At 35.5% G+C, this 22129-nt stretch overlaps 1 protein-coding gene across 2 annotated transcripts in view; it reads left to right on the forward strand.

The window, feature by feature from the left end:
* The window catches only part of SGCZ (sarcoglycan zeta), a 428612-nt gene that overhangs the window by 215740 nt on the left and 190743 nt on the right, over nucleotides 1-22129 (forward strand). For both annotated transcript variants that reach the window (XM_071555189.1, XM_071555190.1), the window contains exon 2: nucleotides 18672-18866. In XM_071555189.1, coding sequence (XP_071411290.1) covers nucleotides 18672-18866 — 195 coding nt within the window. The remainder of the gene's footprint in view (nucleotides 1-18671; nucleotides 18867-22129) is intronic.

Here is a 22129-nt window from a genome sequence, read left to right on the forward strand (position 1 = left end):
GTATGGGGCATTGTGGGGCGAAATACTTCTAAATACCATTTCATATTTCTCTTTGAAGCTGCAGGTTGTATAAAAGTTGAGGTGGTAGATAAACCTGAATTACTACTCTGATGCAGCACCTTTTGTATAGCATCATAAAATCTTGTACATCTGCCTGAAATAGTAGCAGAAAAAAATAGAGCATAAATGAAGAGAGTTTGTCATAAGTAATGACAGGTAATTTGGCTGTCAAATACAAACCAACACAGTAATTTAAGCAAGGAAATAGTAATATGGATAGAAAGAAATACATTACCTTTCAAGTCTCTTTGAAGTTTTCTTGAGGACACTTAAATGGGAAGAAGAAACATTTGGAATACATCGAGTACTGCATAACAGAAAAATGGATACAACTCTTCCTAAAAGTACTGCTTGAAATTCTGAAGTTCCTTAATAAAAAACAATCTCATTCTGGATAATGTTTTAGTTGAAAATAAGTATCTATTTCCTAATCAAATTTATTAGTTTTTTAGGTAATTATTAAACAGAAGCAAACTAAAAATAACTCCATGGCATCAGCAATCTATAATTGGTAAGAGTAACTTTGCATCTGTTAGTGGCTTCAGGCACTAGGTCCCTATTTGCAGATTTAAGAATATTACTGCTTTGGAATCTTCCAAAATTGAAATGCAGATGTTAAATTTCAAACTTTCTTTCCTTAAAGAAGTTGTTGAATGAAGGAAAGCTGTTCCAAATGTTCCAAAATGACTTTCAAAATATGGGGCAGCCTCTTGCACTGAAATTTGAAGGGATGGTTTTGCTGCTGTTGAAGGGTTTACCCAAAGAACAGAAATGTCTGCATATTTCTCCTTTGAAATAAAGAGCACAGGTTATTATTGCAACAGCATGTACAGAATTAGTGTCAAACTCCTTTTTTTTTTTCTCCCCTCCCCTCTTCACTTTTCAGACAATATAAAGCACTCTTGTTTCCTTGTCTGGAATTTGTTACCAAAATCTCTGTAGACTAAAATATTACATCAACAAAGATAAGTTTAATGCATCGATTTTTAAAAACTTTGTCCACTACTATTCAAGTTTCAGTCCATTTTTTTCAACAACAGATTGGTACTGTATCTTTAAATATGGAAGAATAGATAATTTAAAATGAAAATTATCGTAATGCTGTTGTACCTTTTTTAATTAAAAATTTATATTCAGGGTATTTCTGACACACTGTATTTTGGAAACAGATCAATTAATAATGGGCTCTGTTTAGTAGAGATTTTATCAGGTTTTCTCTCTCCATAGGAAGGTAAATGGATTCTCTTGAGTACAGTCCTTTATGACAAAAAACCTAAACAGTTTTAATTACTTACACTTGTTTCAGAAACACCTTTTGTTGGTGTTTTCTTCTGTTGTTGTTGTTTGTTTTTTGTTTGTGTGGGTTTTTTTATTTGTTTTAAGTAAGTAGGATTTATTAGAGCATGTACATGTGCTTTGGAGGGGCCTGAACATTAAATTTTGGAGTTTTCATGCAAAATCAGATTTTTTGAAGAAAACAGAGATGCTCATGTCTCTGAAACAGGGAGATTGGATTTTCATTTCCATAACATTTTAAACGATGTTCATGGTTGGCAGACGTTATTAGGGTTGAATATACCCTAAATCAAATGTGACAACTAATTAATTAATTTTTGGCTCATTGTTCTCTCTTATTCCTCTCCTTGACTCCTTTTTTTTCACTGCTTCCTTATTTTTCTAAAAATAAGTGGAAATTTTTCTTCAAATTACAACAGTAATCAGAACAATTATATGAGAAGGAATAGAGTGGGCCTGATGTGTTTAGGAGCGTAAGGATCCTCCTGTCCACCTGCCAGTAATATGTGTTGAGACTGATCTTGTGCTTCCCCCACTTAATTATTTCTAGTTATTCCTGAATCAGCAGGACATTTTTAGTTTTAACTGACAGTCATCGCATCACAATTGGACAGTGCGGAAAAGTGCAGCTTTTATCAGTGCAAGCCATCTTTCAGCTGGTATATCTAAAAACTTAAAAAAAAAATTATTTCAAGGTCACATATATTAAGAGACAAAGCTAAATACTTCTTGGAATGCTGTGATGATATTTGAAGGTGTTAGAACACTTAATTATTACACCAAAATATTGGTAATGTATGTAATATTCAAACAGCAGCAACTCATTGGTTCTAATCTCAGAAGAAATGCCTACGAGAAGCAGTTTTTAAATGGTGTTGGATGGTGCTTTTGTCACAGTAATACCACTGTAGTCATGATTTTGAGGCATACTTGTGTCACTTCAGAATTTGTATGAAGGGAAAAATCCACAGGTTGAGCTAATTAACCTCAAAAATTTTGTTTTGAATGTGTTTTTTGTTTAAACCAACTGATCATGTATGAAAACTGAGTTTTATACTGGTTAAAACTGGGACAGATCTTAACAGATCCCTTGTGAATACATCTATTCGTGATATTATTTTCCTGGATCATGAATACACTATGAATATCTGCAAAAGCTATATTTCTCACTGCTATTAGAGGCTTCTGAATTTATACCATATTTATGCTTCCTGTGTGTTTTATACAGACCAGGTATATTAAAACATATTTTATGGAGATGTACTGACATGCAGAAAGAAACATAGGAACTTCAACAGCAGGAAACCAGGTCAGAAACAATTGTCAGTATGGCATAAATACCCTATTGACTGTGGAGAATGATACCAGAGGCCTCCTGAATATTGATTTTTGGTTGAGGCATCTCTTCATAGTCTGTCACTCTTGTATAGAAACAGTTTGCTTCCTTTCTTATCCATGAATGTTTCCTATTCATCTTAAATTAAGTTTCTTGGTGCACTACTTTTATGTAATTTTGCCCCACCTTTCTCTTTGTTTAGTGTTGTAACTTTTAGAAGATGTATAACTCTGTTGATGGCACAATAACTGCAATACAGCCAAAGTGTGTTTTACTTTGTTTTATATTGTAGAGTGTAGAAAATAATTGCTGAGGGTTGCCCTGGGTATGATGCTATAGGTAAAATTAGGGAGTTTGGTAGAAGCCAATTGAGGTTTCTCTCTTTTCTACACAGAAGCATTTTTTTCCCTTTCTCCTGTCTTTCATTTGGATTGGCAAGGATTGCATAAGTGGCATACGAGGATTGTATCCATAGCAATGTCTGGTCATTTAATTTCAATTTCTTAATTGTTTTTTCTGCTTTGTGTCACTGGAACTTGCAACTTTAAAGACTAAGTGAATTATGCCATCTGTCTGGGGGCCTATATTGCCTTGCAGCTTTCAGTATTAACCAAGATTTTGTACTTATTTAGGTATTTATCCTCAATACCCATTGGAATTTACATTTTTTTTCCTACTGGTTTTGAAATAACTTCTTTAGAAAAGGGTCAAGACATAAAGACCTTTGTTTAAATAAAATACTGATACAGTGGGGGACTTGATTCTTCTGTTTATTCCAAATAATCATAAGCTGTATGTGCCTTTAATGCTTTTCAGTTCTTCTCTCTTGCAGGATTCTATCACCAGTTTTGAGTGACTAATGTTAAAAATTATTCCAATGAACAAATAACACAATGAATAAAGTTGTAGCGTGAAATCTTTACCAAGAAATATAAAGCAACTGTAAATATATTTTTGTAGATAATAATTCTTACATCTTGAATAATTTGCCTCATTATGAAAAGAGTAGAAAGAAAAATTATGGCTCAAAACCCCTTGAATTTCTTAGATAAAATATTATCTTTATCTTTACCCTGTTTCCAAGGAGTCAGTTAATCAGTGTATGCTGATACACTTGACCTAGAAATTTAAACTGCAATGTTAATTTCATTCCCTTTCTAGGACAGAAGCTCAGTTTTAGTTGTATATGTGCCAGATTGCCCTGAAAACATTTTCCTTGGATCTCCTGAGATGATATCCCAGTAACTTGACTTTTAAGGCAAGAATGACTCACTCTATAGGCTGAATGCATAAGACACAAAGGAGGAATAAAAGGTACTTGCTAACCAATTTTGTCAGTCTTTCAGAAAGAGTATTTCAGTAGTATTTTCTAATATGATAAAGTAGAACTTTATTTCATTTTCTTTTGGCTCTGGATACTTCATATTTGAAGCTATTTATAATTAAATGATGTCATAATGTGTCCTTTAGGCATAAATTTTTAAAACTTTTTTTTTCTTCTAAACTTTTATCCATATTAGTCTTTCTCAGAAACAATGCTGCTCATCATTAAATTGATATAAGCTTAAATTGCACCACTTTGCATTCTCCTTACACTAAGTATAATGCAGAAACTTCACCACTGTCATGGTGTAACCCCAGTCAGCAACTAAGCCCCACACAGCTGCTCACTCACTCCCATCCACCAGATGGGGGAGAGAATCAGAAGGGTAAAAGTGAAAAAACACGTGTGTTCACATAAAAATGGTTTAATAGGTAAGGCAAAAGCTGGACACACAAGCAAAGCAAAACAAGGAATCACTGCTTCCCAGTCAGGGGAAGCGAGGTGTTCAGCCATCCCCAGGAAGGCAGAGTCCCATCATGTGTAATGGTGACGTGGGAAGGCAAATGGCATCAACCTGAACATCTCCTCTCTTCCTTCTTTTTCTGCCTGCCTTATATGCTGAGCATGATGCCATATGGTCTGGAATATACCTTAGGTCAGCTGGGATCAGTGGTCCTGGCTGTGTCCCTTCTGAGCTCCTTGTGAACCTCCAGCCTCCTCTCTGGTGGGATGGTACAAAAAGCAGAAAATATCTTGGATCTGTATCGGCACTGCTTAACAATAAATCAAAAAATATCCCTCTATTGTCGACACTTTTTTTCAGCACAAATGCAAAACATAGCCCCACACCAGCTACTATTGAAAAAATTAACTCTACCTCAGCCAAAACCAGCAAGGAATGAAGAGGCAAATGAAAATTTTTTGTATTCACTAGAAGAAATATCTTCCGATACAGCAGTTTCATTTTTTTGGTCTGTCTGAAATTTTGAAAGCCTGTATGATAAAATGAGATGCTTCATACATAAACAAGAAGATCAATCTAAGCTCTCGGAGGGAAATTTAATATGAATAATAGTGGTTAGTCTGATTTTTTGTTTGTTTGCTTGCTACATTGATTTATCTACTATAAATGTATGATTTCAGTCTACGTATATGAAAATGGGACTAGCATAAAATAATATGCATAGATCTCATTTAATTTAGCAGGCCATAATTTCACTGAAATTTGGGGTTGAAATGTTTGCTGAATATAAAAGCCAGGCTTATTGTTCTAAAATAAAGCAGTAAGTCTATCTCTGAAATAAAAAAAAAAAATCATGTAGGTAAATTAATTGCATTTTAGGACTTAGAATTCCAAAAAAGTTGATTACCCACTCCCTTCCAGTAGTTTTGATTAAATGAATAAAATCTCTTATCCAGTTATTACTGAAGAGGTGGCCATTACTTTTCCATGCTAGTTGTACATATTCTAGGTTTATGCATGAACATTGCCTTTCTCATAATAAATGGCATTGTAGGCTCAGGGAATAACAGTACTTTGGATCTGGCATTTCTCTTTGTCGCACATACATTTGTAGTGCTTACTGTAAATGTCTTACTACATTTTCCCAAGATGGCTGAGTGAAGACAAAAGGAAGCTATTTATGGTAGAATGTGTGCTTGGTGTACAACCGTGGAAGGGATCAGAGCTGACTGCTGACTTTGTGCCTGGTTGTAGGGGTAGAGGCTTGAGAAAGGAAGAAGTCTGGGCGATTTTGACAAAGCTCAAATCAAGCTTTACATACACCGGGAAGGTATGGTGAGGAATTGTGTTTCATCATTTAGTTGTTTCTGCTTACTTTCATGGCCTATTGCACTGTTTCTCATCAAAATCTCAGTATATATGTTAGCTAATTTCTTATATGTGTATTTCCTAGACTTAACTGGTATTTCCTCAGATTATTCTTTAAGGTGATTTCATAGGAACCACTTTTCCTGATCTCTCATGAGTTATAGACTGAAAAAAAACCCAAAACCAGGAATTCAGAATTGCAGTGATACTCTGCTGATTACTCATGTTACAGCTTATTGTTGTGTGAAATTGTACAAGAGTTTGGTGGTCACCAAACAAATTTCTGCTTCCAATGATGTATTTATGTCATACATCAAAAAAATCCCAGACAAATAAAATCAAGGCTTCTAGAAAATATTTTCGTATTGATTTGTCAGTGAAATTTTGCTTGCTAACTCCTTTTCTGTGTTCTAAATTTTAAAAACACAGTCTTTGTATTTATTGATTCCAAACTAGAGCACCATTTTAATTATTTGTTTAGGTAATGTGAGTTTTCTGATGTAACTGCTGTGTATGAGCCATGTCCATTAATTATTAGTAGTTAACTATTACAAAGGACAGTAGTTTTACTGACATCAACAAAATTATAAGATTAGGGTAAGGCTTTTGCGTGTTCCAGATGCCTCTTTGTTTGCTGTTGTCTTCAGTTATGAAAATTAACTTAGTTTTATTAAGAACTTTTTTGTATATTTAAAAGTTTCAGACTGTGTTTTTTGTGGTTATCCATGTACCTTCCCGTAATGCATTATTAGGCTAATGTTTTTTGTTTCTGTCTTTCCGCAAGGATAATAGTGGAATGTTTCAGAGTTTGTTTTGAAGTAATTTATTTTGTCATGGGTTGGAAGGGATCTTCAAGATCACGTAGTTCCAACCCCCCCTGCCCTGGACAGGGACTTCTTTCACTAGACCGGGTTGCTCAGAGCCTCATCCAACCTGGCCTTGAGCAATTCCGGGAGTTGGGCATTCACAAATTGTTTGGGCAACCTGTGATCAGTGTCTAACTACCCTCACAATAAAAAACTTCTTCCTTGTTTCTACTCTAAATGTATCCTTTTTCAGTTTGAAACCATTTCGCCTTGCCTGTCACTACATGTTCTTGTAAATTATGCCTAAATTATGATATAGTTTATGGCAGACTTCTAATATCTTTTTGCAATGGGATAGTGAGGATGCTGATTCTCTAGCTGCATGTAATTCTGTCATGTGGATTATGACTCCAGAAAATGAGTAATTTTAAATCTAAATTCTAGAAGAGGTGAATAAAGATGGAAATGGATTTTAAATCCAATCATGGGTTACTTGAAGAGATGGGAGCCTGGAAAAAGAAAGCAACTTCAATAATAATTTTGGAAATTAAGGAAAAAGAGACTGTTTTCAGAAACAGTGCTGCTTTAAGTCACATCACAAGGGATTTAGACTTCAGGCCCTGAAATGACAGTCATAATCCAGCAGCAAATTGCAGGGTTACCAAGTATTATAATAAAATCTCTCATGTGAATGTCTAGTTCCTAATATTTAAGAAAAATATGAAGAGAGATTATTGTATCACTGCAGCTCCCAAGTACTTTTTCCAGTGTCCAAGAAAGCAGTTCTCTTAACAGCACAGGTATAAATGGGCTTGGATGTATCTTGTTGTCTTGCTGAGGTTCTTTGCTGACTCTGGAAATTACATTAATTTCCTGGATTGTGATCAATAAGAGTTGCTTTTGACAGGCACAGACAGTTTCTAGGGTATGCAAAGGTGTTTTCTGCCAATGTACTAGCTGCTTTCCCCAAATACAAAGAGAATTAACTTTTGCCAATTTTAACAGTGAATGTTTGGCTTCTGTCCCAGTCAGGCCATTGTTTACTGTAAAATTTGTTGCTTCTTGAGTCATGGCTCTGTCCCTTCTCCTGTTTTGTTTGGATTTTTGTTTGTTGGGGTCGTTATTGTTGGTTGTTTGGGGGTTGTGTTTTTCTTCTTTTTCTTACATACAGTTTTCATTTGCATAACCATCATGCCACTCTTTCTCACAGCTCATTAAGTAGCCTTTCCCCCCTTACCCATGGATATTTAACTAGTTAAAAATGTCTGAATAATTTGTAGGGTTAAAATGGAATTCTGAAGCACTTCTGCTCATTTTTCTGTAATTTTTTTAGCTGTGTCCATCTTCAAAACCTTTGTTTTCCAGTCTTTTTCTTCTTCCACATCATTTGTTTGTTGGTCTCTCTTTGCTGTACTTAATCTCCCTTGAATATCCTGTTCACAAGAATTAGACTGAGTAACGACATCAGAGTAAAAAGTCTCTAACAAATCAAGTGTTTGATATTTGTTGGTTTTGCATTTTGCTGACACAAGCTTCTTGCGGGGACAGACAGCTGCACACTGTCTATTGATAAAGCTGGCTCAGTAGAGTTCCAGTGAAGAGCAGATTTTTTCTTCTGTTCTTCTAACAGGACTTATGCGTAACTTAGAAGATAAAATGGTGTAGGCACTGGCTCCTCCTTCAGTCTCTTCTTAGTATAAAAGGCAGGCTTCATTTGTTTAATTCCAATCAGTCCCCTCTTCATCAAGCTATATTGATTCTCTTTTATTTTCACAGCAGGGAGAACACATTTTATGTGGGGTGAATCTCATTTCATTTTCATTAGTCATTTGAGGAAAGTCAGGGAAAACATCCACCTGCATTAGACTATCAAAGAATTTAGCCCAGTTCCCTCCAGGGAAGAACTGAAGGTAGTTGAATGCAGTAAAGATGAGATATAGATGGCTACCTGAGCCTCTAGATTTCCCACAGTACTTGAAAGAATTGTGAGTTTTAACCCCAGAAATTGATTGCTTTGAAAAAAGAAAAAAATAAAAGGGAAAAAAAAAAGCAAAACATTATCTCACATTAACTTGGCTAGTTAATGTGAAAGAAATATATAATTGAATCATGACATATTAAATGTCTTCATTATTACTAAGCACTTGGAACCCCTCTTTGATAAGGAAACAACTTCTGTGTGATTGCTTCCTTCCTTGGTGCTTAGTATCCTGCTAAATCTGAACAGGTTGACTGACGTGATGAATGTACTTCTCCATGCATTTTCTAGAAGAAACAATGCAAGCAGAAATGGAATGGAGAACTAATAATAATCAAGTGTGCAGTTTCATTTTTGATGAAAAACAGTGCCATGGTGATTCAGGAGTTTATATCTTCAGTTCCTAATTAATATTGTGCCTTTAATACAATTAACTACATTTCGTATAGGTTTTGAAAATATTGTTAAAATTTTTTTCATCTTGACATCTTAGGTGATTTAGGAGCTTGCAGCCATACTTGTTGTGTTTCTTTCCAAAATATCAACTAAAATCTGAAAAGAAAATTGGAGTTCTTTTACACTTTAACACATAGAACTCAATTGTTTAGTAATAAAATATAGTTTAAAAAGTGCAACAAACAGTAATTTCAGTTTCATATAGTAAAAAAATCAGTTATTACTCCACTGTTATATTTTTAATGCTGTTTTTAGATCATTGAGGAAGAGGGTTCTGAAGGTTACTTTCACTTGAAAATTGCACTTCATAGTCAGCATCTCTTGGTACTGGATTTTTTTGTGTGAGATGTCATTGGTCATGTGGGTGCTAGACAGATGAGGAGACTTTTGTTAAAGTTTTAAGATGCCGTGGAAATTGTTTACAAAGAGGGAGGCACAGATACAAGCCATCATTGCGAAACCTCATTTATAAATTATGAGACTGCTTACCAGGAGGAATAGTTGCATTGTTAGTAACAAAGAAGATGAGAGAGCTTAATGTAAGGGAGGAAATGATGAAGACAAAAATGGAAACAAATTAGTGTCTTGGTCCTATATATTAGATTAAATTAAAATCATGTAAACTTAAGCAGTGGAGGTGTAATTTCATCTTAGACTCCATAGGTCCGCACAAAGAATTTAGGTGTTCTACATGGCTTTACGGTATCATTTGAAATACATGTCAAAATTATACATTAATAACTGAAATCTGCATTCTCAGAGTATTTTAAGTATTGTTCATGATTTTTATTTCAGGACAGTGATGGTGGTTCCCAAAATGTTAATTTTTATACCAAGATAAAACATCTCTTTTGTCAGAATTTAAAAATGTTATTCTTTTAGATTGCAGCAGGACATCTTATTGGTGATATGAAATTATACAGTACTATGTATATGTATACATATATGTATGTATTTTTAAATCTCATTCTGTTCTTTTCTGCCTGTACTCATATAGCTTATACTTTTAGAGCTATGAATAGCAGTAAGATTTGATCCATGCTTGTGTTCCTGTTAGATCAAGTCTTTAGTTTGCATGTTGGTATAATGTCCTAGTTCAGCAAGCTGGGGCCAGTTTATCCCTGTGTGGGTGTGACCAAAGCTGTGTATTCTCCACCCTCTATTCATTTCCCAAGAACAATGGATCATTTGCAGCAGCTGCCCAGGGCATACCTGACCCCTCAGGGTGTGAGCTGGGTGTTAAAGAAGCCTGTGAGATAGGAGCTGTGATAACTCCCCTCCAGGAAGTTGTTAGCACCTTTACACCCAACCTGAGGGGGAGGTGTCTGCTAATGGGCCTTCAATGATTCCAAAAATACCCCATGACTCACAGAGCCATTGTGGAACTCCTTGCCCTGGGCGACGTACTGGGTGTTCCCGCCTGAATCTGAGGGTATATAATCTTGGGGTTTGGGGACTTCTGGGACCATTCGTTTGATCCAGAGGAGAACCAGAACCTCAACAGGAGGAGACCGCCACTCTTGACCAGACTGCGACAGTCATCTAGTCAGCAGGTTTTTCTTTGCCTTCTTTGTACTTTGGACTCAGAGGGACCACGTGGGGCTCACCACAGGGGCTAACGAACACCATTGTGTTTGTGCCCCAGGGTGCTGCGTTATGGTTCAGAGTTTTGTGGGTTAAAACCAATTTCTCTTTGTAGCGTTACATGTTTCTAATAATTTTATTGTATCGTTACTCTGACTTATCATCTCTTTTGTGTTGGGTTCATTTCTCCTGCCAGTTTACCTTTAAGCCAGCACATATCATTATGATTACTTATTGATATGATTGGTATTGATTAAGAAATATTATTAAATTTGGGGGATTTATTATTGTTGAATATTAGGAAATTAAATTCTTTTTTAAGATTAAATTGGTGAATTAAAGTCTCAGTGTAGCTTTGCCTATTTACATTACTGAAGAAGTTCAACAGATACAAGTCAAACCCAAAATGTAATCATTCTAAGCAACACTCCTGTTCTTCATATCATAATGCTTACTCAGTGTGGCTTGTTCTGTACTCTTTGATACCTAAAAATGCATGGAACATGTATTTTTAATTTCACTTAACAGAGTTGCATGTATTACGCCAGAGGAGCCATGCTCGTGGCTTTAGTTCTACAAGTATTTGTTTTCTAGCCACACAGCAAAGTTGCAGTACACATCTATGCAAATAAGAGAAAAAGGAATAGAAGTTCAAAGCTTATTTCATCTTTCTAGAAATTCAGGATTTGGTTCATATTTTCTATCTTTTTCTTCTTCTTTGATTGTACAATACGTAATTATTCCACCACATGAATTCTAGATTTCAAACTACAGGTAGGAATGAACTAGTTCAAGAGCATAATTCTTCTCTTTGTTCAAGTGTTCATTCCACCTCCTTCTTCCAATCCAGCTGAGTTTTGTGAATCTGCCACTTTTAAAAATTTCTTTCCTGACTCTTGAAGATTATACTTCTGCCACCACCTACTAAAACTGATTTAATGAAATGTATCTCTCACAGAGGAAGTCTAGTGCCAGTTTTTGTGAAGCTACTGAAATATTGTCCTACCATCTTACATTGATGTGGTTGCCTGATGGAATATACTCAGCAAAAACATTCTTCATCTTATCTTCAGTGGCCTTAGGAGAAGGAGCTAAACAGATGTAAAGTGCTGATCCTTATGCTTGTGGATGCGCCATGCCTTATTGAGATATGTAGACCAACAGAGACAATGGTCCACCAGGATTAATACAAACACAATGAGGGGTTTTTTGACTGAGATTTAATGGCTTACCACGGTTTTCCTGACTTTGTTGCTATTTTAATAAACTTTTAGAATTTATTCAGTAAGAAAAATGTTATCTGTTTACCTAGAAGTAGAACTATTTGAGATAAAGTCCAGAGAGGTACCACCAATGCTAGGGCAGTAAGATGTCAGCAGTCTATTCATCATTGGATTGTCTCCTTAGGTATCTGTTTTTCTGTAAGACAACTCGGCTATACTGAATCTTGTGTTGTTGTTACTAGATTTATGTGATCCCACCTAGTTTGATTAAGGTTGTCCTCAGAATGTACTATGTAGCCAGTGTAGCCAAGATAAAACACCTTAAAAGTTAACACCAGGTGAAAGTTTAGATGACTAGAAAGCTAAACAAAATGAAATAATGAGTAAGGTTTTGAAACCCAAGATTCTTTTAAAAATACACTGAAAGTATACTGAAATTTTTGTTTGGTTATTGAATATATAACTTAAAAAAAGCATATTGCTGTGACACATCAAGCTTGAGCTGGATTTGAGTTCATCTTCCATAAGAATAGTGTAGCACATTATTATTTAGAAACATTTCAAGTCACAGAACAGTGGGAAAAATATGTTTCTATTCATTACATGATTATTTATTCTTGTTAACATGCTGTGAACAACATTGTGCAGTCAACACTACAATTAAGTATGTTAAACACACCAGTCAAATGCTCACACTGAGTAATAATGGTAATAGTATCAGGTCACTGATATCCATTTTTGTGAAGTGATAATTTTATTGGAGAACAATATTCAAGATGCAAACATTTATTGTCCTTTTATGGACCATTGTTTCAATAACTGTTTCATAAGCACTGGCATCATAGGGAGAAAATTGTGTACCTCAGCTGCTGTCCTGCCTGTGGCTGTAATGAAGTCTCTGTAGTAATCTAATTGTATTGATTTAGCAAAAAATTGGAATTCTAATTGACAACATAAAGCCAAGCAAATTGTCAGTAAAAACATACCGACTTAAGCCTTGTTGACACTGATGACAGAAGACTGTACTTTATGGCCAAGAAGAAAAACAGATCCTTACCAAGCCAAATCATTACTTGGTCTAGATGCTGTCATACTGTATTTTTATATTTCAGAATTCTTTTATGTTTTTCATTCTTATGATAAATTAAGAAAATAATTCATAGAGAAACAATTGGTAATGAAAATTCTAAGAACAGTGTTGTATATTCTGGTCTGCAGTTATAATACCTGAGGTTACAAAACTCATATTGGTTTTTTGCTTATCTGATTCATGATGTGTGATAAACTGTTTCAGATTTGTGTCTGTCAAATTAGATGTTGATTTATTTGGGAGGGGTGTTTTAATATACCTAAGTATTTCTTGTGATAATATCTTGTCAGAATTAAAAATGGCTTGTAGGTGTAAATAAACATTTTACATTTGGGAGCAATTTAATAGTTGTTGTATTATAGAGTTAAATTTCTACCTCCACTAAGATTTTCTTGCTTCAGTTTCAATATACCTATATAGTTAATAATTCCTTTTTAAAAAGAAATACAGTAAAAAAAAGTCATGAAAATACTTTGCTTTATTCCTTATTTTAAAATCTGCTTCTTTTTCTGTGAGTTCTTTTCTTCTGAGAAAAGAGCTGTTATCCATTAATATGAATATATATTTGCCTAGAGAATTACTTGCAAGGCACAATTATGTTCTAAGCAGTTTTTGTATCACTTGCTTAAGTAGATCACTACCTTAACACAGGAATTAGATCATCAGTCTCACTTCTAGATTTAGTACATTTTCTAATAGTCTTTCATTTTTCTGCTTTGAAAATTTACTTCTGTAAGAGATTTTACCAAAGACTAAATCAACTCTGAAAATATAAAATGTCTCTTCTCCATTCTTTAATTACTTTTTAAGTCTAAGTTACCTGTTCCAGAGGTACCTTATTCCCTTGACCTCAAATATCGATACCTTGAAGGTAATAGGCTTGATTGTGATCTAAGTTTCACGTTGTGTGCTTACTCAGATTCACCTGTACCTAGTGAATATGTACAACCATTTTGTTATGGTTCTGCTAGAGATCCGAAAGTGTAGGTATAGCTGAAAATAAAAAAGACGCAAAATATATTCATTTGCAGTTGTGATATGACTAAGTAGGTTACAGATTCCTGCATCTTATGATACTTCTCCAGCACAGTGTAAGAACTGATTTAATTTCTTTGTAGTTACTGAATGTATCCCATATTTCTTAGTATTTGAATTAGAAATATCATTAATTATCAGAGCACAGGTTCTTGGTTGCTTATGACTTTGTGTGTATATATATATATATATATATGCACATGTGCTCTACAGAGTTTACCAGCTTAAGGTGCTAACACTGAAACCCTTCAAATATTCAATGGAGCACTTCTGCAATGTAATTATTTTTGGTTGGAGACCCTCAAGCATCCTAATATCAGAACCCAAGGCAAACTTTTAAATTGTAGTTGTTGTCCCATCTTGAAATGTTATTGTTGAGGAATACGCTCAGTGTCGGTAGCTCCATGTGCAGCAGCAGTGGGAGCTGCAGGTTCAGCTCTGGATGGAGGAGCCCAAAGGCACGAGGTCCTGAACTACCGATCCTTTGCATAACAAAGGGCACGGAGACCTGAGGCCCGGCCAGGGGACCAGACACTCAGAGACACAGCGGGAGACAAGGACCCCAGACTTTCCCATGCTTAGACTGTGAGGGTGTAAAAGCCCAGGGTTTCCTCTGTTCAGAGGCACTAGCTTAAGCTGTTATTTTTTGTTGCACTGTGATTAAATTATTTTAATAATTTAATATAATAGCCTGAGACTTTGGTATGGGAAACTTGGGATTGAGCTGGTAAGGAAAACCTTGTCTGACTGTGTGGTATGTGTAGCTGTGTAGGGTCCTTGGTCCCAGTGCAGGTGGTGCAAGTGTGACTACCAGAGTGGCTTCTGGATTGTTACGTAGGGAAGTTTCTTAACATTATCATCAGTCATTTCGTATTTACAAGATGTGAATACATGGAATATCATTAAGCTTATATCACAGATTTTTTCAAATGTTCATTTAAGAATGTCAGTCACCTAGTTTAGAATGTGTATTTTTATAATGTAATTTGAAAATTTAAAATGATGAAATAAAAGCTCAATCATCAGAAATTTATGTGTATATTTATTTGCATGTATTTCAATGACCTGCATATTTACTCATAAATACCCATGGGTATGTATATATTTTTATGTTTAAAGTATATGTGCACTTTATCAATCAGATTCTTGGCAAAAACTTGTCAGATTTTTTAACTGAGACCAATTGTTTGAAAGATGTTCTGTCATATTACATGGTTTAGCAAGGCATATGAGTCACTTGAAAAAAATATTAAGAACTTACTTCTCCTTCTAGTGTTCTGGAATTTCTTTGCCATTTTATGATTTACCAAAACACAAAGTTCACAGCAATTCTTTCTTAGTTAAAAATAATTATATGAAGTAGGTGCAGTCTAGTATCTCTTCCGTTACTGGTGATTAAAAGATGACACTAAGTGGAGAAATTTATCAAACATTTATGTGGATTTGGTCTTAATACTTTAAGTATCTCTAGGTACTAATTACCAGACCAATTAGGATTGTACTGGGATGTAGTGATGAGATTGCCCCTAAGCCTTCTTTTCTGAAGGCCAAACAACCCCTGTTCTCTCAGCCTTTGCTCTCATGGTAGGTGTCCCAGACCTTTGATTATCTTTCTGCTCTTGTCTGAACCTTCTCCAGTTTGTCCTTGCCTGTTTTGTATAGTGGGGACAAAAACTGAACACAGGATAGCAGGTGTGGCCTGACTGATATTAAACAGTGTGGAATAATGACTTCTTTATCTCCTGTTGATGCAATTCAGCATCCTGTTGGCTTTCTTTGCTGCAGCAACATGCTGTTCACTCCTATTGAGTTTGCTGTCTGCTAGGACCTCCAGGTCTTTCTACAGAGCTGCTCCCCAGCTGGGTAGATCCCAGACTGCGCTGCCCTCTTGCATTATGTTTTTCCCATGTGCAAGACCTCACATTTGTCTTTGTTGAACTTTCTAAGGTTCTTGTTAGCCCGCTCTTCCAGACTATCCAGGTGTTCCTGCAGGGTGGTTCTCCCTTCTGAAGCAACCACTTTCCTACTCAGTTTTGCTATCATCAGCAAACTTATCAGGGTGCACTTGACCCCATCATTCAAATCACAAAGATACTAAATACTGTCAGGCCCAATATTGATTTCTGGGGGACCCAGGGACTGGATAATGAGAAATAATAAAGAATCTAAAAAAACCTTCCCACCACCCTCCTTCCTTCCTGGACTCAGCTTTGCTCCCGGTTTTCTCTATCTCCTCCTGGTGCAGGAGTACAGGGAATGGGGCTTGCAATCAGTTCATCACACATTGTATCTGCTGCTCCTCTCTCCTCAGGGAGAAGACTTCTCACATTCTTCCCCTACTCCAATGTGAGGTCCCTTCTATGGGAAACAGTCCTCCATTAACTTCTCCAATGTGAATCATTCCCACAGGTTGCAGTTCTTCATGAACTGCTTCAATGTGGGTCCTTTCCACAGGGTGCAGTCTGTAAGGAACAGACTGCTCCAGTGTGGGTACCCTGCACAAGTCCTGCCAGAAAACCTGCTCTTCCAGTGTAGGCTCCTGTGCACAGGCTCACAGGTTCAGCCAGGATGCTACTCTAGCACAGGTTCTCCATGGGATCACAAATTCTGGCACCTCCGGTTGTTCCAGCATGTGGTCTTCCATGGTCTATGGTGTGCATATCTCCTCCCCCATGGACCTCCATGGGATACAGGGGGGGCAACCTCCTTCAGCAAGCTTCACACAGCTGAACAGTATACACTGAGGGACCTGACTGATGCCTGGCTGTGGTGATGGAATTAATGTCATTGTATTTAACAATTGTGTCACAAAGGGTCTGTTCCATGGGACCTTTTCACAGTTTTAGGACCAGTGCTATTTGTGATGTTCTCATAATCCAAAAACTGACTTTTCAACTATTTTGATGATAATTTTTTCGTAGGTAATATATAAAGTTAAGTCACAAGATAATGGAACTGGTGTAAAAAATACTAATTATTTTAAATCAAAAAATGGAATCATATATTGTACTTGTGTTGCAATGGCTGGCTAAATAGATGGGTAGAAATTCATTATAAGGAGAACATTGATTAACCTATTCATGCATTCTATTTATGGGTTCATAAGGAATTCAGAAACAACTTTGATAAAAAGTATCAGGATATGATAAGAAGGTGATCTAAGGTCTTAAAGCTTGGTGTCAATTTGTTTAGGGAGAATGAGGAATATCATTGAGGGAAATGTTGTTTGTAAAGATTTGCTACCTAAATAAACTGCTAAATATTGTGTTTAATTGAAATTGCAGGCAAAGAGAAGCAGTTCTGATTGAAAAGAACAAAATTTACAAAATGCCCATTTACTAACTTATTTAAAACCTGCTTAATAAATTCTTTATTACTATTTTGACCTATTTCACTGATATATATATATTTTTTCTTGTTATATGAATCTGTATGCTATGACTTGTGGCTCTAATTATTCACAAGGAGTTAATTTATTCCATTAATATCTCGTTCACTAAGAAGAATGGTAAAACCTCAAGAGTGTTTATTTGAATAAGTATCTAGCAACACAGATGTTCACATAAACATTTTTGAGCTTCACATTTAAAAAATCTTATGAAATCAACATTTCTTTGATCTTTCAAATGAATCTAAATTGGTTTTTATTTCTCATTGAATCAGCCGACCCATTTTTGTGCATTTTTTACTTTCTTATAGGGAAAATAAAGACAGCTTTAAAGTGCAAAACTGATAATTTTATCTGGTTTATAAGTTTGTCGAGGTTTTGTTTGGGATATTTTTTGTTTGTGTTTTCTTCCTCCTTCTCAGCACAAAGCCTATTAAGCAAATATTTTTAATGGTTATATTTCAGGACAAACTCTTATATAAATGGGATGACACTGCTTTAATTTCATTTTTAAGTCATGGAGAAAAGTTAATGCCTTCGAGTCTAAAGACAATGTGACAGCTGAATAGGAATATAAATATCTGTAAAGGAAATTTAAGGATGTAAAAAATCTTAAACTGTTTCTTATTAAGCACCATCAACAGTTTTGTTCTAAAGAAGAATTAACGACGACTTCTTTAAGAAGTTTGTAAGCAGTTACTGCTTGCTCGTGTGCCAGAAGAACTTAAACTAGTTCAGGAATACAACAGATTATGGGAGTATCCATATCTCTTAAAGGGGAAAACGATTGTTTTTGTAAAATAAGGATGTATGTATAATGGCATTAATTATTGTTTTAATTTTCTATGTATAATAAAAGAGTGATAACTTGCTCTATGAAAGATGTATTTTAGAAGGATAAGATTTTTCTTTTATTTGTACAAAAGAACGTTCTGGTTCTGGCTACAAGCTATATGAAGAAAATGACCTTTACCTCAGCCAAAACCATAATAAAAAACAGGTACATGACTTTTTCTCCAGAATCAAATTTTCCTGAATGATGTTACAAAGGACAATAAAACTCCATTCAGAAACAGAATATAAGACACGTGCATGGATTACATTAATATTTTTTAAATTATCTTACTGGTGAATTTAAAATGCAAATCCAATCTGAAATAGAAACCAAAGGTTTACGTCAAGTTAACAAAACTCACCAAACAGTAAAATTCATGGAAAACAGATCTCTCATTTACTTACTTATACTTACATCTTTCTTTTCCAGATGACACGAGAGCAGTATATATTAGCAACACAACAGAACAGCCTTCCAAGGACTGAACATCCTCAGTTTTACCCAGTAGGGATTTATGGATGGCGAAAGAGGTGCTTATACTTCTTTGTCCTACTGCTGTTGGTTGCCATGATTGTTAATTTAGCAATGACAGTGTGGATTTTGAAGGTTATGAATTTCACAGTGGTAAGTATTACAGTAACTTTATGTAACCCATTTCTTGAAGTGCAAATGTCTAGTTTAATTTTTTCCTTTACCATGTTATAGAGAAAGCTTGTAATTTTTGATAAAAATTCACATATAATTTTGTGAGATATTTATACCTTTTATGTATATTCTGCAGTGAGTGGAACAGTACCCTATAGTCGGATATTTTTGGTTAATCATACCTTCTGAAAATATATCTATATCTTGGATTTTTCTTTTTTGTTTGTCCAACCAAAAGTGTCATGATGACTGCCCCAAGCATCTTCTGGTTGCTTGTCACCAGTGAATAATAATCAGTAGGAGTTTACTATATCTGTTCACCGTGGTATAAAGTTATTCAGGTCAACGTGTGGTGCTTTTTTTAGTTTTTGTTGTTCTTAGTACTGTTTTAGAGTTTACCGACAATTTGGACTGTGCTTTACCTAGAACTTAGGGTAGCTGTTTTGGTGTTGATATGGTGGTAGATGGCTCTAAAAGTCACATGGTTTTATGAGAGTCTCTGTCTGGAGTCTTTAATATCAGCAAAGTGTTATCAAGTCTGTATTTCAGATGTACACTTGAAACAACATCTGCGTTCAGTTGAAACTGGTAGAAGTGCATACTAGTTGGCAGCCAAGTAGTGTCTTTTTGTGTATCAAAATAAAAGACAGAACTCTCCACAGTTTAAAATAGCAGTGCTTCTGCTAGGATCAATGCAGTTTTTTTCTCTGGATTTTGACCTTCCTAAACCATATTTTGAAGTAATCAGTCATAAATTTCTAATTCCTAGTGTCATAGCACACTTGTTCTTCATGGGAAATAAAAAAACCACCAAAACAAGCATAAAACATATGTCTAAAATTGTCCTATATTTGTCAATGCTCTGCAATTCATTGCTGTATCTGAGGTTGTTTCTGGTGAGATATATTGTGCAAATACATTGATAATTCTGAGTTTGCCACTAGTGGATGAATATGTTGAATTAATATTTTGACATCTGTATGACTTTAATATTCATGTACTGAAGAGTTTGTGAGAAGATTTGGGGTATCGCCATTTTTGTAGAGGGGGGAATTTGGTTGGTTCTGGGGTTTGTTTTTTAGCATAATGTGCTTCCCAAATAGGACATCCATATATATTTTGTCCTTATTAATAATTGTTCATTTGTGCTAGAAATACTTTTAGGCATAACTGTTGACTTCAGTAAAACAGTTTGCTACTATGCTAGAGGAGAGTTGAGAATGGAAATTTAAATAGCATAAGAAGATGTTTTAAAAAGCACAGAACTTTTCTCTGTGCAGAAGATTGAATTCCAATAGAATATTTGAAAGAGCTGTTTCCATATCTAAGAAATTTTTTACATTCCGCACTACAAGCTAATATTGCACTAGCCAGCTTAATGCTCTTAAAATTTGATTGTGCAATCTTTTTAAATCAAAACCAAAAAAGAAATTTTGAAATACTTTTTTTTCTGCATGTCAAAGCTTTTCAAGCAGATTCAAAGACTGATAGTATTCTATTTGGACTAGTTAGTATTCAGATTGGAGTACGCATTCAAAAATTGAATGCTAGAAGATTTTTGTGTTAAAACTTCAGTAACATCTTCATGTTCTCACATGCACATTTCAGCATGAGTGGGAAATTTGTATCAAGTCTGAAGAAGTCAAAATCTTAGCAGTGGATCTTTATCAGTAAAGTAGTTTAGTTTATTAACCTAAAGTTCATGTATTTCAAAATGCAATAGCTTGGAAATGTATTTTTTCTTTCCATATGAATATATATATGTATAGATAGATGTAAACTAAGAATTTGTATTTGTGTAACTGTGCAGTGATAGGAAATCAGAAGTGCAGCTAGAAGCTCCAAAAGGAGAATCTAGCCATGATAAAATAATTGCTGAAACTGGACTGCTTTGACATTTTGACATTATTTTAAATTATTTCCTGTTTTAGCATAACCCAGTGTTGAGCTTTCTATAAAAAAATGCAGTAATTGCATCATTTCAAGGGTTTATGAAGAGCCAGGTCATAGTTTGTCATTGCTGGGTGACAATTGCAACACTGTTAATTTATATGGGCTGTTGACTTTCTATTTTTAACTAAAAAGCTGCAGCCACTGGCAATTTGGCATTATAAAAACCCTTCTTGAGATCAAGTTCTCAGTTGGAAAAGTTTTCTGAATATACTGACCTTGCACATAAAAATCACATTCTGAGCTAGTTATACTGTGCTCTTTTCATATGCAGAGAGAAGTAGGGATGCCTGTAAGGCCATTCATCTTGTAGTAAGACAGCAACGGAAATTAATTGTTTTTAAGGACAGATGTTGAATACCTTATCAAAGAAGTAATAAAAAAAGAAAATATGATTTTTCTACAATTGTGTGCAAACATACAAACATAGTACAGGCAAACTGAGTAAGTTTCATTTTATCAGATTGTGTAGTATGACCAGGAAACTTAGAGAAACTTTCAGGGATACCATCTCTTCTGTCAGTGTACAATGTAAAAAACTTGAAGAGCAAAAACAAGTTACAAATAATTGCCCTGATTAATATGTATCAGATGAGCAAAACCAAAGGAAACGACAGACTCACCGAGTCACAGAATATGCAGAGTTGGAAGGGATCCACAAGGATCATCAAGTCCTACTCCTGGCCCTGCACAGTATCATCCCCAAGAGTCACACCACACACCTGAGAGTATTGTCCAAACACTTCTTGAATTCTGGCAAGCTTGATGCTGTGACCACGTCCATGGGGAGCCTATTGTAGTGCCCAAACACCCTCTGGGTGAAGAACCTCTTTCTAATATCCAACCTAAACCTCTCCTGACACAATTTCAGGCTACTCCCTCAGTTTCTGTCACTGGTCACCACAAAGAAGAGATCAGTGTCTTCCCCTTCTCTTCCTCTCAGGAAGAAGTTGTAGACTGCAATGAGGTCTCCCCTCAGTCTCTTCTCCAGCTGAACAGAGCACGTGCCCTCAGTCAGTCCTCATACGGCTTCCCCTCAAGGCCCATCACCATCTTTGTTGCCCTCGTTTGGATGCCCTCTAATGGCTTAGTGTCTTCCTTACACTGTGATGCCCAAAACTTTTGAAATGTATTCCCCCACTGGTAGCTTAGTGTTACTGTCCTTCAATGTCCAGTCAAGATCTGTTGCCTCACTGTTTGATCATCTGTTTAGAAAGACACATGTGTGGTCAAGAAGGCCCATGGCATCATAGCCTGTATCAAGAACAGTGTAGCCAGCATGACCTAGGGCC

Source organism: Pithys albifrons, chromosome 5, assembly GCF_047495875.1.
Source record: "Pithys albifrons albifrons isolate INPA30051 chromosome 5, PitAlb_v1, whole genome shotgun sequence".
In the NCBI taxonomy this organism is placed as follows: domain Eukaryota; kingdom Metazoa; phylum Chordata; class Aves; order Passeriformes; family Thamnophilidae; genus Pithys; species Pithys albifrons.